Source organism: Hyaena hyaena, unplaced genomic scaffold, assembly GCF_003009895.1.
Source record: "Hyaena hyaena isolate Hyena2069 unplaced genomic scaffold, ASM300989v1 scaffold_37, whole genome shotgun sequence".
Classification (NCBI taxonomy): Eukaryota; Metazoa; Chordata; class Mammalia; order Carnivora; family Hyaenidae; genus Hyaena; species Hyaena hyaena.
Genome location: NW_024080669.1, coordinates 2,097,568 through 2,112,462, shown reverse-complemented (window position 1 = coordinate 2,112,462; position 14,895 = coordinate 2,097,568). Strand labels below are relative to the sequence as shown.

The window sequence follows — 14,895 nt, the reverse complement described above, 5'->3', positions numbered from 1 at the left end:
CAGATGAACAAACTGAGCCAGTTTTATTGAGGTGTAATGTATATTTCATAAAATTCCCTTCATGTAAGTGTACCTTTCAATGACTTTTAGAGGCTATTTACAGAGCTGGGCAGCCATCAGTTTAGTTTAAGAACAGTTCCATCACCCCAAAAAGAAATCTTGTGCCCATTTATAGTCACTCCCCATTCTACCCTTAGCCACAGGCAAGGACTAATCCAGACAATCTTATTTTGTTTTTTAAATCAGTATTCTACTTTTTATAGAGAATGACTTGACACTTAGAGAATTTAAGTAACTTGCCCAAGATCTCACAGCTAATAACTAATAAAGTCAGGGTTAGAATTTAAGGCTCTTGCATCCCAGTCTGAACCTCTTTCCACTAAAGAATGATGCTTTTTCTCCACCATTATTTATTTTTTATTTTTCTTACACACACACACACACACACACCACCCCTGCCTTTTATGTAAACTCTCTATTCCAAACCCACTGTCACAGTTCTTCCCCAGAGAACGTGGAGGGATTTCCCTGAGTGGAAGGAAACAGTACAGCAGTGTCTGACCCTGGAAATTCTTCCCCATGGTCAGATCGCCTGGGGAGATGCCAGGCCAGCTTGGGGCTTGGTGTAGGTTAATGGCCTTTGCCTTCTCTCTTCCCAGGCAGAGTTGGGGTGGGCCCCAGGCGCTATTCCGGTCTCTCTTCCGCCAGCTTGGGTGGAAACGGTGACGGAGATGATGCTGTCCAGGTCCGGAAGGGTGGAAGCTGGGAGGGTAAAATTAGTAACTCCATGGCTGAGGCCCTTGGTTCGCACTGCCAGGGTCGGACATTCCTTGGAATGCTGGGCTTCTGCTCCCACTTCCTCTCCAGGGTACCTGGTCCTGGTCAAGGGCTGGAAGAGAAAGCGGAGGGAAACCCGGCCTTCCTGGGCCTCCCTCCTACCTTGGGCCACACTCTCTCCGCTTTCCTCAGTAACATTTTAGCAGCAAATGGGAAGTTTCTTGCACCTTAGCCAGATGATCAAGGGATGGTCATGTAGACACACATTAAAACCCAAAGGTCCCACGCATTTCTCGGGCACCAAAAATGTGAGCCAGGGAGGAAGGGGTGGGTGGGGAGAGTTCACGTTCTGGCTCTGGAATCTACTTTACCCTTGGTTCTAGGGATCTGAGACTGTGTTCTGGCCATTAGTCACAACTGAGGGGTTTTGTTTGTTTCTGAATGTCTGGGGGTGAGGTTGCTTTCTGGGGAAGAGAAGTTGAGATACATAGGTGGCAGGAACGGTTGAGCTTTTCCTGTTATGTCTCCTTTAAGAAAACACCCTGCTGGGGGCCACCTGGGTGACTCAGCTGGTTAAGCCTTGGACCCTTAGTGCTGGCTCAGGTCATGATCTCATGGTTGTGAGTTAGAGCCCCACACCTGGCTCTCTGTGCTCAGGCCGCAGAGCCTGCTTCCAATCCTCTGTCTCTCTCTGCCCCTCCTATCCCCCTCAAAAATAAACATTAAAAAAAAAAAAAGAATGAAAGAAAGAAAATACCCTGCTAGGACATCCTGGTGGGGGAAGGTGACAAAGGGAGAGGAGGAGAGGGGAAGGGGGGATGGAGCTCCGACTCAGCCCTGCCACCCACCTGGAGGTCCTCTGGCTACAGTGTCCCTGGGGTGTGAGGTCCTGGGGCCCAGCTTCCCTCGCTAAGGTAGATTTTCCCCCACCCCCTCCAGACGTCTGTCTGAGGGTCCTCTGCTGCCAAGGCCTGGCTCCTGGGTGTCAGAGGCTAGAAAGCGTAGAAATACAGGCTGGGCCCTCTAGGGCTCTTTGTGCTTGTGGTCAAGGGTCAGGACTGGTGTGATGTGGTGTCTGTGTGAGGCTGAAGATAGGCGCTGCCTTCCCCCAGGAAGCTCCTGAGCTGCCTCTACATCCTCTGCACGAACTTGAACTTATCGTTGAATGATGGGAGCGGGTGCTGCCCTGCTCTAAGAACGCGGCCACAGAGCCTGCTCCTCTCTGTCTCCTCCCCTGGCCTCCCCACCTACACCCACTCTCCTCTGTGTCCCCAGGAGCTCTGGAGGCCCAGGACCATGGACGCTCTTAATAGGAACCAGGTGGGCCCTGCATGCAAGACCCAAGCAATGGTCAAGGTGAGTGGGGTCAGGGCCAAGGGGCAAGAGGGATGCTGCAGGGGATGGGTTTCGCTGCTCTGCCCACCGGCCCTCGGCAGCTCCTCTCTGCCCTTCCCCAGGTCCCAAGCCTATTAACAGCTAAGTCTTTATCTGGATCAGGTTAATTGGTTCACCCAGAAAATACTCTTTGGAAGTCAGGAAGCGTTTTACAGATTGACCCTGGGCTGTGTCCCTCCCCTGGATCCATGCCCATGCCCTCTGCGGTGATTTAGTTTCAAGACGCAAGCATTCGCCATGCCAAGCGGAGCGCCACGGACAAGTGTACAGGGACGCGTCTTCATTGGCCCTCCTCTGCCCCCCCAGCCTGCCCCCCCCCCAGCCTGCTGGCTCTCCTTACTTTCTCCTTGTTTCTGTCTTAATAGACAAAGGGGGCAGTTAAGCCAAGACTTGAGATAAATCCAGTGGGACGAGTGAGTGGCCTAGATTCAGATCTAATTGCAATTTAGTGCAATCGCGCCCCGTGCAGGATCTTGTGCTAAGCCTTTCGACACCCTCAGAGCCCTTCGTAGAGGGCCAGTCCTGGAGAGAGTGTCGGTGTGGCTGGGACTCCGGGGCTGAGGCCTACAGTCTCTAAGGATGCTCATCCCCCGCCCCTACTACCTGCAGAAAGGGCCCTTGGACCTGATCGAGACGGGCAAAGGGCTGAAAGTGCAAACGGACAAGCCCCACCTGGTGAGCCTGGGCAGTGGGCGGCTCAGCACCGCTATCACCCTTCTGCCGCTGGAGGAAGGTGAGTCTGGAGGGGCGGTCCCCCCCCCACCCCTCCATCCTTACAGACATCCCGCCATGTGCCCGCGGTGTTTGCCACGCTACCCCCTCCCCCCACCAGCGTGCGTCCCTTCCCGGGCTGCCTGCCTTCTTGGGTAGATAATCCGGCTCCACGATTGGGATTAAAGATCGGTTTAGGAATGAGGAGGAGAGCCCCGAAACGGGAGAGAACATTGCTCTTAGCAACCAGCGTGGCCAAGAAGAAAGGGCTCCCCCGCCGGGGTTCCAGGGCAGTGCGGGTTCCAGGGCAGTGCCTGGCATGGGAGAAGCTACCTGTGGAGAATGGAGGGGTGGGAGTGGGGGCCGACCTCCCAAGATAAGGCCCTGGCGCTGCCCCCTTCACCCCCTCGCTGCAGCCTCGCTGCAGCTTCTGCCGGTCCTCTCCGCACTTGTTGCCTGGGTGATAGTACATTCCCCACATTCTCCAAATACCAGTCCCAGGGGCTCTGCCAGGGGGAGCTGTTTAGGCTGCAGCAGGGAGGGGAGGGGGAGTTGGGGGGGTCAAGGGTTGCAGGTGCAGAAAGGAGGGAGAGAAGAAGGAGAGGTGGCAGATTTGGAGGAAAAGAAGGGGGAGCTCGGTGAAGGAGGAAAAGGACTCGGGGAGGAGGATTTGGAGGGACGACAGGAATGTCTGCAGAAGAGAAGTCCCCTTCTCTGTGGAGCCTGGATCCTCTGTGCCCTCCCGTGTCTGAGCCAGAGTCATCTCTGCCTGACACAGCTCCTCCCGCTGGCTGTGTCCACCAGGCTCAGGCGCCCAAAAGGGGTGGCCAGCGGTAGGCGGTGATCCCTGGTGAAGTAGGAGGTTGAACTGTATTTCCTTTGTCAGCCTCCTTGCCCCGTCCCTGCCTCCTCAACCTCGACAAGCCCCGTGACTCAGTTTGCCTTCTGTCTTCAGGGAAGACGGTGATCGGCTCTGCGGCCAGGGACATCTCCCTGCAGGGTCCGGGCGTGGCTCCAGAGCACTGCTACATTGAGAACCTGCGGGGCACCCTCACCCTCTACCCGTGTGGCAATGCCTGCAGTATCGATGGGCTCCCTGTCCGGCAGCCCACCCGGCTCACTCAGGGTAAGCTTGGACGCCCCCAACCAGAGGCGCTCCCCATTTAAAAGCTGGTGCTTGGGGGGCCTGGGTGGCTCAGTCCGTTGAGCGTCCGACTTCAGCTCAGGTCATGATCTTGCAGTCTGTGAGTTCAAGCCCCGCGTCAGGCTCTGTGCTGACAGCTCAGAGCCTGGAACCTGCTTCGGATTCTGTGTCTCCCTCTCTCTCTGCCCCTCCTCCCGCTCATACTCTGTTTTCCTCAAAAATAAATAAACATTAAAAAAATTAAAAATAAATCTGGTACTTGAGAGGTGCCGCTGGGGAAGCCTGCTGTGGTGGTCGCCATGGTAACTGAGTGGCCACAAATCGGGTGGGGTGCTGACGTGCCTCTGGATGTGCCTGAACAACATCCCAGACTCCTGTAGCATCCAGATTCGCCTTCAACCTGCTTTTCTTCTCTGGTCGCCCCCAGCTTGCCTCTCCACACCTGGTGGCGGGTGGTGGTGGCGGGTGGGGGAGGGAGGTTCTGATTACTGCCTCCAAAGGGCAGGGGGACTCCGGTACAGAGGTCAGAGGGATTGTTCAGGGTTCAGGGACCGCGGTTGGCACAGCAGTGAGCAGAACAATGGCATCATGAGAAAGAGTGGGGGGGTTCTGAAAAGGTGGAGAGGTGGGCGGAGGAGGACAGTCCCCCTGCTGCGGATGGAGCCGAGGTGAAATGCGAAGGCAGAAATCAGAGGCCAAAAATCAGAGGCTGTGCTCACTCCTGTTAAAATGCTGTTGACAGTAGCTTTCGGGTCATGAATATGGTGACCACCCCGTTTCCCAAAGCAGCAGGCCATTCTGTTGTGTGAGGTTACCATGGTGACCAGGCAGGTCAGGGGCTGGCCTAGGTGGCACTTTGACAGACCAGGTGTGTTTGCCCTGGGCATCAGTTTCTACAGTGAATCATCACCTTAGGGGAGTGAGGAAAGCAGATTTGGGGCAGGGGGTGGAGGTGGGGTTGACGCGAGGACAGGAGCTTTGGGCTTGTTACGTCCTGGCATTGTTTTTTGGGGGTCTCTCGCCTCTTACTGGCTGGAAACTCCCTCGAGGTGGAAATCCCACTCATTCCTTTGTTTCCGTCTCCCCTTACGCTCACGTGTCCGAGTGCTCACATCCCCCTGCAGATGCTCTTCCCTTCACAGCTCACCCAGGGGACCCGGCCTTGCCCTGCTCCTCTCTTCCCGCCCTTGGCAGCGTGAGGGGCACACGCGGCTTCAGGGAAGCAGGTCCCCCAGCAGCAGGCCTTTGCCTCCTCCAGGCCTTCCCGCTGTCTGCCTCCAGATGAGAGAAGGAACCCCCATAAATCGGGGCTTTGCTTATGATGCCGTCTGGTTCCTGACAGTCCCGTTAAATCTCAAAGAGAACAGGGGCGCCTGGGTGGCTCCGTCGGTTAAACGTCCGACTTCAGCTCAGGTCATGACCTCGCGGTTCGTGGGTTCGAGCCCTGTATCGGGTTCTGTGGTGGCAGCTCAGAGCCTGGAGCCTGTTTCGGATTCTGTGTCTCCCTCTCTCTCTGCCCCTCCCCCGCTCATGCTGTCTCTCTCTGTCTCAAAAATAAACTATAAAAAAAAATTTTTTTTTAAATCTCAAAGAGAACATCTTCCCCCAGATTTGGGTGTGTGGAAGTGAGACAGTAGAGCGGCAAGGAGAGGGAGGGGCGGGGGTCAACGCACGCTAGAGAGAGAGAGAGCCCAGCCCTCGCTCCCTCAGCCCCAAAGCCCCCGTATCCATGAGCAAGAAAAGCCTTCCCTGCGGGTTGGGAGCAGGATGGAGGAACGGATGCCTGTACGCCCCTCTTGCTCATCTTCCCAGAGCATCATTGAGCTCCCTGAGAAGAGGGAGGGCCTGGGTCAAGATGGGATTCTTAGGCATTTCCTGTGGCCCCAGTGACCCCTAACTCTTCCCCAGCCAAAAGCCCACCCTGCCAAGTATGCACCCTCCCACTCGCTTCTGACCCCAAACCCCCTTCCCTCTGGCTCCCTCCCACACCCATCGCCTTCTTGTCTGGGCTCGCCTGTCTCAGGAGCTTGGCAGCCTGGGGAGGGGTAGGCAGAGGCACAAAGGATCGGGTGTTCTTCTCCCGAGCACTCCCCCTCCCCTGGGCTCGGGAGCTGAGGGTTTCCTTGTCTCATCTCTGGAGCAAGGCACCAAGCCCAGCCCCGCCTGGCCCCACTCCGGACATTCTTGGGAGTGCGTTTCCCTGGAAACTGGGTGGCTGGGGGGGCCTGTGTGTGCATGTGCTATCTCTGTGTGTCTGTGTGACTGGAGTGTGTTTATATATCCCCGGATGTGTTTGTGACCCTGGGCTTGTGTATCTCTGTTTGTGTCTTTCCTTGTGTTTATGGATCAGAGCGTTCAAGCGAGGGACAGGGGTGAACTCAGGACTGATGGCCCCGAAGTGTCCGTGCGTGCACTCTTAGGTGTATTTGAGAACTCGCTGGCCGCGTGCCTATCTGTGGCCATATATGCAGGGGGATGGTTTTCCCTGTCTCGTTCCCCGATCCAGCCTTGTAGAGGGGACCCTCCTCTTTGAAAAACAGAGGGCTACCCTACAAATAACGAGGAGCCTGTTCTGGCCGGGCCAGGCCTTACTGAGATACATCATTCTGGGCGCCGTGCCCAGCCATAGGCACACGTCATGATGAGTAGAGATGGCTGTGACAGGCTCTTCCAGCAGGACCGTGCCTGGGCCGGGGTGGACGGGGGCAGACAGAAAGAGATGCTGGCCCTTTGCTAAAGCTGTGGACACGGGAGCGTGAAATGAGGGAGCCGAGGAAGATCCTGATTCCGTTTCCATACCCCCGTGTTCTGCCACATCTCCCCTTGCCGCCTTCTCTACAGAGCAAGAGGCGGAGCTGGGAATGTGAGCGAGGAAATAAGGAGGAATCTCAATCTGGGTCTGAGCTGCCCCACCCTGGGAACACAGAGCCAGACCACATGAAAGATCCGGGAGGGGACTCACTAGGGGAGGACCCAGAAAGCCACACAGCTCAGGGAGGGCCCAGGCTGTCTAGACAGTAGGTCCCCATCCACTCCCAGCCTCTGCCGCCAGCCCTGTCTCCACGACCCCCTTCCCTCCCGGAAGCCCCTCATTGACGCGGAGAGGCTTACGTGATGGCCAGCAGGGGGCGCTCCCTGCAATGTGGCTGGGGTCTGGGAATCCTGGGTTATCCAGCCAGCTCCCTCTGGGATCCAGGACCCCGAGCCTCTTCCTTTCCCACCCAATTATCAGTTATTCCTTCCGTGAAATGGGAGTGAAGCTTCCAACTGTCCTCTGTTGTAAGATAAAGGTCTTGACTAATAAAGCACAAAGGAAGGAGAGAAAAAGCATAGGCTCCTAGCTCCTCACTTCTTTGGGCCTGCCTCCTGCCCTATTTCTCACTGGCGGGCACCCTCCGTGTCTGTCTGCGTCTGTCCAGCTGGCCGTCACAGTTTCCAGGCCGATGAATCATTCTTCCTGAGATTTTTTTTTTTAAAGTCTCCCCCTGTTTTGCATTTGACCCTATATGGTTCTTCCATTTTCCTTCAGAAGGGGAGTAAGATACATGTGCACGTGTGAGTGTGTGAGCGCGTGTGCAGTATGCCAGTGTGGGTAGGTGTTCAGCAAGGGTGGAAACATCAGTTATTTCTCTGTGAAAGATTGACTTCTGATTTCAGAGTCTCTCCAGGGACTGAGTGGAAGGCTCTCTGTGCTCGAATGAGTGTGTAATTCAGACGGGTGGTGTGTGGGTGAGAATAAGCGTGTGTGAGAGACGGGGTGTGTTTAACTGGGAATTTTGTGTGACTCAATGTGCCCAGCCGAGGTGGGGGTCTGTGTGGCTGAGGAAGTGTCGGTGTGGATCTGGGAATGTGCGTGAGGCCGTGTGAGCCCCGAGCATGTAGCGTGCGTCTGAGAGACACAGTGTGTCCCTTGGGGTTCAGGTGTCCAGAGGTCAGGTCCCTGGAACAGGAGGAAATCGCTGGGGCCCAGGCTGGGTGGTAGGTACTTGCCTGGCACACAAAGCTCAGGCTGCCCCCTGGGGACTCCAGACGCAGGTGGCACTGTGTTTTCCAGATGGGAAGGCACCTCACTGGGGTGGGAGAGCTCTTTGCTGAGATTAGCACAATGGGTGGTGGGTGGTGGCCGTTAGGAGGAGGTGAGGTGGGGCTTCTGGAGCCCCAGGGGAGTGGGCTGGCTTGGAGGGGGCAGTGCCTTGGTCCAGCCTGGGTCTGGGGTGAGCTCGCTGGGCTGGGCTGGGCTGGGACTGTGGGAAGCAGGGGCAGAAGACGAGGCGTTCAGGATGCAGACAGGAGCTGGGCTCAGTGCTGCTCACATTGCACAGAGCATTGCCTTGGCCTGAACTCCCAGCCAACGAGTGACCTTGTCACCGAGGCAAGTGGATGGGCAGAGCTGGACCTTCGGACCTAGCTGGATCCCTGGGAGCCGTGGAGTGTCAGAGCTTAACCTTTGCTGTCATTGAGGACAACCTCATTCTGTACAGAAGGGATTTGAGGCCAGGGGGTGTGACCTGCCAGTGGGGTCCAGGGCTGGCCCCTTCCCAGGCCTCTTGGGAGGCCAACCACAGGGAGTCAGTGCATCGCCTCACTCCTGCCTCCCGACTCTTCACCCTCTGGGATCTGCTTACCTTTCCTCTCCGTCTGTCCCACTTGGGCTCCTGCGTCCCCCGCCCTCCCCGGAGGAGTTCCCTCGGCGCTGGTCGCCAGCATCCTCCCGCCCCGCCCTCTCCATCCAGCTCCCCTCTCCTCTCCTCCATCACTTCCTCTTCCCCTCCTCCTCTCCTTTGTCCCTCCCTCCCTGGCTCCCTTCCCCCGCCGGTGGCCGGCCCGCCCCTCCCCGGGCCCTGGCGGCGGCTGGCTGCCTGGCGGCTAGCTGCTCCGAGCCCGAGCCCGCGGCGCGGGAGGTCGGCCCGCCCCCTCGCAGGCCCGGGCGGGCCGGGAGCCCCGAGGGCCCGAGCTAGCGGGGGGCCGGCGCCCCGGAGGTCCGGGTTCGGCGGTGAGTGCTCGGGCCGGACGGCCACGCCGCCGCGGGCAGCGGGCGCCCGGGGGCTCGGCTGGGAGGGGCGTCTGGGGGTGGGGTGGGGGGCGCGATGAGGGGCGTGGGGGCCCCCAGCTCCCCTTTACGAGCTCGGGGCTGTGAGACGATTGTGTGTGTGCCCTGCACGTTTCTGAGTGGGAGGTCTGGGCTCGGGGCCACTCCTCCGCCGGCCAGACTTCATCTTCCCCGGCGCTCGGAAGTCCCCTCCGCGGACCCGCCTCCGGAAGGGGCTGAGGGGTCCTGATGAGGATGGGGGAAGCCTGTGCGGCGAGGCGAGAGGGGTCTCTGAGGGAAGGGCGGGGGCCCTTCCTCCCATCTTCCCCTCACCCCAGCCTCCCTTTGGCCCGTCCGTTCTATTTGTGTGGCCAGCTGAGCGGTGACTGTGGCCCTGGGAGTGTGTGAGCACGTATGCCTGTGTGTGTGTTTCTGGGAGTGTGCGTGTGTGTGAGCTTGTAGGAGAGAGTGTGTGGTGCATCCCCTCTGTGTGTCTCCCTGAGAGAGGATCCGCCCTCTCCTTTGCCCTGTTTTCCCTCCAGATGTGCAGCTTCCGCACCCACCTGCACACACACAGCTGGGCCCTGGGCCCTCCTGGGGACAGCCCCCCCCCCCCCACAACTTTGCCTGGATGAGAAGAGGTTCTTGGGTTTCCTGAGTGGGCTGACCTTCGCAGGTGCCGGGCAGGAGTGGACAGAGAGGAGGTTTCTGCCCAGAAATAGGCTCTCCAGGCTCCCGGGGGCACTAGGGAGGGGAGTTGGGGCGATGCCTGGGGCCCCTGAGTGCAAATAGAAAGTTAATTTGGGCAGGAGCTGGGCTGCTCTCAGTCGTGTCGCCGTCCTGCCTGCTCTATTAATACAGCTACAGGGCTCCTGCCTGGCATCACCTATTTATAGCCCAGAGGCGGCAAGGCCACACCCCCTGCGTGGAGGCGGCTAAGGGGCAGAGGAGGGGGCAGGGAACTCACAGCTACAGGAGTCAGAGCTGAGGGTCCCTGGGTGCCCACAGCCTTCTTGGGTGGGCCTGGCACTGATGGGCCGGAATCCACTCAGACTCCCCACCTCCGTCCCAGACTGGGCTGTCCGATGGGCCTTGTGATCCTCCCCCCATCAAACTAGGATTGAGTGGGTCTGTCTAGACCCTGCAAACTCATCATTAATTAGCTTGTTAAAGGGCTGAGAGGAGCGGGAGGGGCGGGCAGGCCTCTTTCTGAGCCAGCTGTGGTTGTAATTAGGTGGAAGTGTGGTTGGCTATTATTTATTCCGGTTATGATTACTCTGGGATCAGCTCCTCTGATTGGCAGCTTGTCTGGGAAGGCTCCCCTCTCTCCTAACCACCCATCAGTCTTTAGAACTGTCGGTGCCCGCCCGTTTGGGAGGGTCTCTGGGTGTGCCAGTGGGTGGCTTTGTCCACTCCGGGTATCTGCTGTGGGCTTCTCAGCCTGTTGCCCCTCTGCTGCCTGCCTCGGCAATGCCTAGGATCCCAGCAACAGGCTCCTGAGCTTCTCAGTGGGAGGTCTGCCGCAGTATCCACGTGGCCTGGATGCCCCTTGCCCTTGTGGCTTGCCTGAGCTGAACTGTCTCAGTGTCCAGGAATGTAGACTTCCCTGCCAGTCTCAGCTCAGACTGGCATGCAGCTTGGGGGTGCCAAGTGGCAGCAGATTGGATAGATAGGCTGGGGACAGGGGGGTGGACAAATTGGGAGGGTCATCGGAGAGAGCAAAGCATCCTTTGCAGGAATCCTGCAGCACGGCCTGGAGGAGGAGTCCTGACAGCCCGCCTCAGGCGTCTGTGCGCACACCTGCCGCCGTGCACACCCTTGGTGCCCCCGGCTACATTTCTGGCTTCCACATCCCCTCCCCTTGCCATGTCGTCACACTTAGTGGGCAGGACTGGGCTTGTGTCTCCTGCCTGGGAATGTGCTTGGCTGAGGCAGGGCCCACTGGCCCTAGGCTTGGCTAGATTCCACTGAAGACCAAGGAGCAGGAAGATATCAGGCCAGGAGGTGCTTTGTCAGAGAGAAGGAAGGTGGTAGCTCTCCCCGGGACACGCCATGATAAGGGTTCGGAGCCAGGAAGCAAATTCTGGTTTGGGTGGGGGGAGGCTCTGACCGTTGCATGGTTTTTCCCTGCCCCCTCTCTCAGAGCCTTTTTGATCCTGGAGATGGTGGCCTCTCAAACTGACTTTTCCACCCCAGGGGCAGATAGATGGATCACTGGTACAGTTTGGGGGGGCATATGAGTGTCCATGTGCCTTGAAGAACCTTCTCCATTCACAGAACACTTTCACAGACATTGGCTCGTGAGCCCTGCAAGGTCAGCGGTATTCTCCTCACTTTTCTAATGAGAGAACGGGACTCGGGTGAAGTGACTTCACCTGAAGGTCTCACAGCCAGTACCACGAGTTAGGGCTGGGGTTCAGATCGTGGGACTCACAAACCAGAGCTCTTTCTGCTCTGCCCTGTGCCGTGGAGCCCCGCTGGTGGTGCCTCTCAGGTCAGGCGTGGTCCGCGTAGACCCTGGGAGTGCAGGTGAGACTGGCTCTCTGGAGCCCAGCGTGAGCCTGCTAGTGCTGTGGGGTGAGGGATACCCCAGCCCTACGTGCCCTTCTCAGCCTGTGTTTTCTCTGTAGGCTGTATGTTGTGCCTGGGTCAGTCCACCTTCCTCCGCTTTAACCACCCAGCTGAAGCCAAGTGGATGAAGAGTATGATTCCGGCAGGGGGCCGGGCCCCCGGGCCCCCCTACAGTCCTGGCTCAGGTAGCTACACCTGGGGTGGGGTGGTGACTCTCCTGGACAGTCCTCCTTGCCCATCCCAGCCATGCTCGTAGTGTCAGGGCAGGACAATGCCCATGATCCGGGCTCGCTGCCACCTGCCGTGGGCCATTGGTGGAGAGTGCCAGGCGGTCCGGCTCCTGGGACAGATCCACGAAGTGCCACTTGGCTGGAACTGGGGAATCATGTGCCCAAGGGACGGAGGCCTCTGCCAGCCCCACTGCCTTGGAAGGTGCCACTTTGGTGTCTGGGACCCTCATGTGTCAACCACCTGCGAACCTCACCCTTGAGAGTGGCCTGAGGGGGCAGAAGGAAGCCCTAGGTCGAACCCCTGCTGGTGGGTCCCACCTGCTGGTACTTAGGTCCTTGGGCCCGCCCCTCCCCCCAGGCCATGCCAGCTGATGACTCAGCGGAGCAGCTGCACTTTGTGTGTGAATTACTGATCCCCAGAGGAGAGTTGGTGATTGTTCAGGGAACCAGCACTGCACCCCCCAACCCAGCTGCCTCGGGGGTGGGGCGGGGTGTAGACCTGGAGGCTGCCAGTGAGCCTCCCATCCGAGGCTTTGCATGAGTGTTCAGACGGCTGTGGGATGACAGGTGTCAGTGTGGTACCAGGACAGGTGGACACGGGCGTCGGGTGAGCCCCTCAGAAGCCTGGGTTCCCCGTCCACTCCCTGGCCGGCTTCACCCCTTCACCCGCTCCCCCCTCGCCTCTTCGTGCCGCTCCCTCCCTCAGCTGTTGGGCAGCAGGTCCGGGACTCCTGGTGGGTTGAGGAGGCCTGGGGCAGGGCGCGGCCAGGCTCTGGCTGGCGTGGCTCCACGGGCTCCTAATTGGAGGCGCTCCGCTGCACCCAGTGGCCGGCCAGCCTGGCTTCCAGAAGCCGCCCAGCAGCGCCAGGCCCCTCCCTGCCTCTGACTGGGCAGAGCGGTGCAGCACACGCGTCTTGCCCAGCACTCTAGGTTTTGTTTGTGGTTTCTCCTGGGTCTCGGCTTCTGTGCTGGGGGGCCCTAATGTCCTGTTAGACTGGTCCCCCCCCCCCCCGCCGCCCTGAACTTCTGGCCGGCTCCACAACCTCCCCTCTACAGGATGTCACCTGCCCTTCCTGAAGGAGAGATCTAGGAGGCTGGGGAAACCAAGGCATGGAGGGACCTAGTCGTCTGGACTGGTCCAGCGCCAGGACTGGTCACCAGCTCCGTCCTACGTCATAGAGTGTCAGAGCCAGCAGGGCAGCACCCATGCGTTTCCTTTACGGGCAGGGAAGCCGAGGGGAGGGCGAGTGATTTACGGTTGCGCCGCAGGTCAGTGGTGGCCCTGGCAGATCACCTGACGGTTCTAGAACCTTCTCCCGGCCTCTGCTTGGAGAAGGTGGGAGCGCGCCCTCATTCTTGCGCATGCACAGCTCCCCAGAGCCGAAGACCAGGGCCTGAGGCCTCTTTGCGTTTCCCATCCACAGAGTCGGAAAGCCTGGTGAACGGGAACCACGCCCCTCAGGCCGCCACCCGGGGCCCCTCCGCCTGTGGCAGCCACAGTTCCCTGGTGAGCTCTATTGAGAAGGACCTGCAGGAAATCATGGATTCGCTGGTGCTAGAGGAGCCCGGGGCAGCCGGCAAGAAGCCTGCCGCGACTTCCCCGCTGTCGCCAATGGCTAACGGCGGGCGCTACCTGCTGTCCCCGCCAACCAGCCCCGGCGCCATGTCTGTGGGCTCCAGCTACGAGAACACCTCCCCAGCCTTCTCTCCGCTCTCCTCGCCAGCCAGCAGCGGCAGCTGTGCCAGCCACTCACCCAGCGGGCAGGAGCCTGCCCTTCCTGCACCTTCCGTGCCGCCGCTGGTACCCGCCCGCTCCTCCAGCTACCATCTGGCCCTGCAGCCCCCACAGTCCCGACCGAGTGGTGCCCGCTCCTCGGAGAGCCCCCGGCTGGGCCGGAAGGCGGGGCACGAGAGGCCTCCCAGCCCCGGCCTCCGAGGTCTGCTGACAGACAGCCCCGCGGCCACGGTCTTGGCGGAGGCCCGCAGAGCCACCGAGAGCCCCCGGCTGGGCGGGCAGCTGCCCGTGGTGGCCATCAGCCTGAGTGAATACCCGGCTTCCGGTGCCCGAAGCCAACCCACGAGCATTCCCGGAAGCCCCAAGTTGCAGCCTCCGGTCCCTGCTCCCCGAAATAAGATTGGCACCCTCCAGGACCGCCCTCCCAGCCCTTTCCGCGAGCTGCCGGGCACCGAGCGGGTGCTGACAACCAGCCCCTCACGCCAGCTGGTGGGCCGAACATTTTCAGATGGGTCAGCCTCCCGCACCCTGCAGCCCCCTGAGAGTCCCCGCCTGGGCCGCCGGGGCCTGGACAGCAGGCGAGAACTCCCTCCGTTGAGCCCGTCTCTGTCGCGACGGGCTCTCTCCCCCATGCCCACCAGGACTGCGCCAGACCCCAAGCTAACCAGGGAAGTGGCAGAGAGCCCCCGGCCCCGGCGCTGGGCGGCCCACGGGGCGTCCCCGGAGGACTCCTCCCTGACACTGGGGGCACGGGGCCGGAGGACACGGAGCCCCTCCCCCACCCTCGGGGAGTCACTGGCACCCCGCAAGGGCAGCTTCAGTGGCAGGCTGAGCCCAGCCTATAGCCTTGGCTCTCTGACTGGGGCTTCGCCCCGCCAGAGCCCCCGTGCCCAGAGGAAGCTGTCCAGCGGGGACTTGCGGGTGCCTGTCACTCGGGAGCGGAAAAACAGCATCACAGAGATCAGTGACAATGAAGATGACCTCCTGGAGTACCACCGGCGGCAGCGCCAAGAACGGCTCTGGGAGCAGGAGATGGAGAGGCTGGTGAGCAGATGCCCCGGAGGCTGCCGCCGTCCACAGCAGGGTCCCTGCCAGCGCGTGGGCAGGCCAGCTGGCAAGCGGGCAGGGCCCGGGCTTCTCAGGCTTTTCTGCTTCCAGGACGCACCTTAGTGACCTGTATCTCAGGGGTCTGGCGCCTGGAAGAACTTTCTTTTTTTTTTTTTTTTTTTTTTTAATATTTTTATTTCTAGGAGAGAGAGAGAGAGAGACAGCGTGAGCAGGGGAGGGTCAGAGAGAGAGGGAG

At 59.7% G+C, this 14,895-nt stretch overlaps 1 protein-coding gene across 4 annotated transcripts in view; it reads left to right on the top strand.

The window, feature by feature from the left end:
* Positions 1–14,895, top strand: part of PHLDB1 (pleckstrin homology like domain family B member 1) — a 42,958-nt gene that overhangs the window by 1,165 nt on the left and 26,898 nt on the right. For all 4 annotated transcript variants that reach the window (XM_039229339.1, XM_039229338.1, XM_039229341.1 and 1 more), the window contains exons 2-6: positions 2,053–2,133; positions 2,782–2,905; positions 3,839–4,009; positions 11,687–11,812; positions 13,282–14,636. In XM_039229339.1, the coding sequence (XP_039085270.1) occupies positions 2,053–2,133; positions 2,782–2,905; positions 3,839–4,009; positions 11,687–11,812; positions 13,282–14,636 (1,857 nt within the window). The remainder of the gene's footprint in view (positions 1–2,052; positions 2,134–2,781; positions 2,906–3,838; positions 4,010–11,686; positions 11,813–13,281; positions 14,637–14,895) is intronic.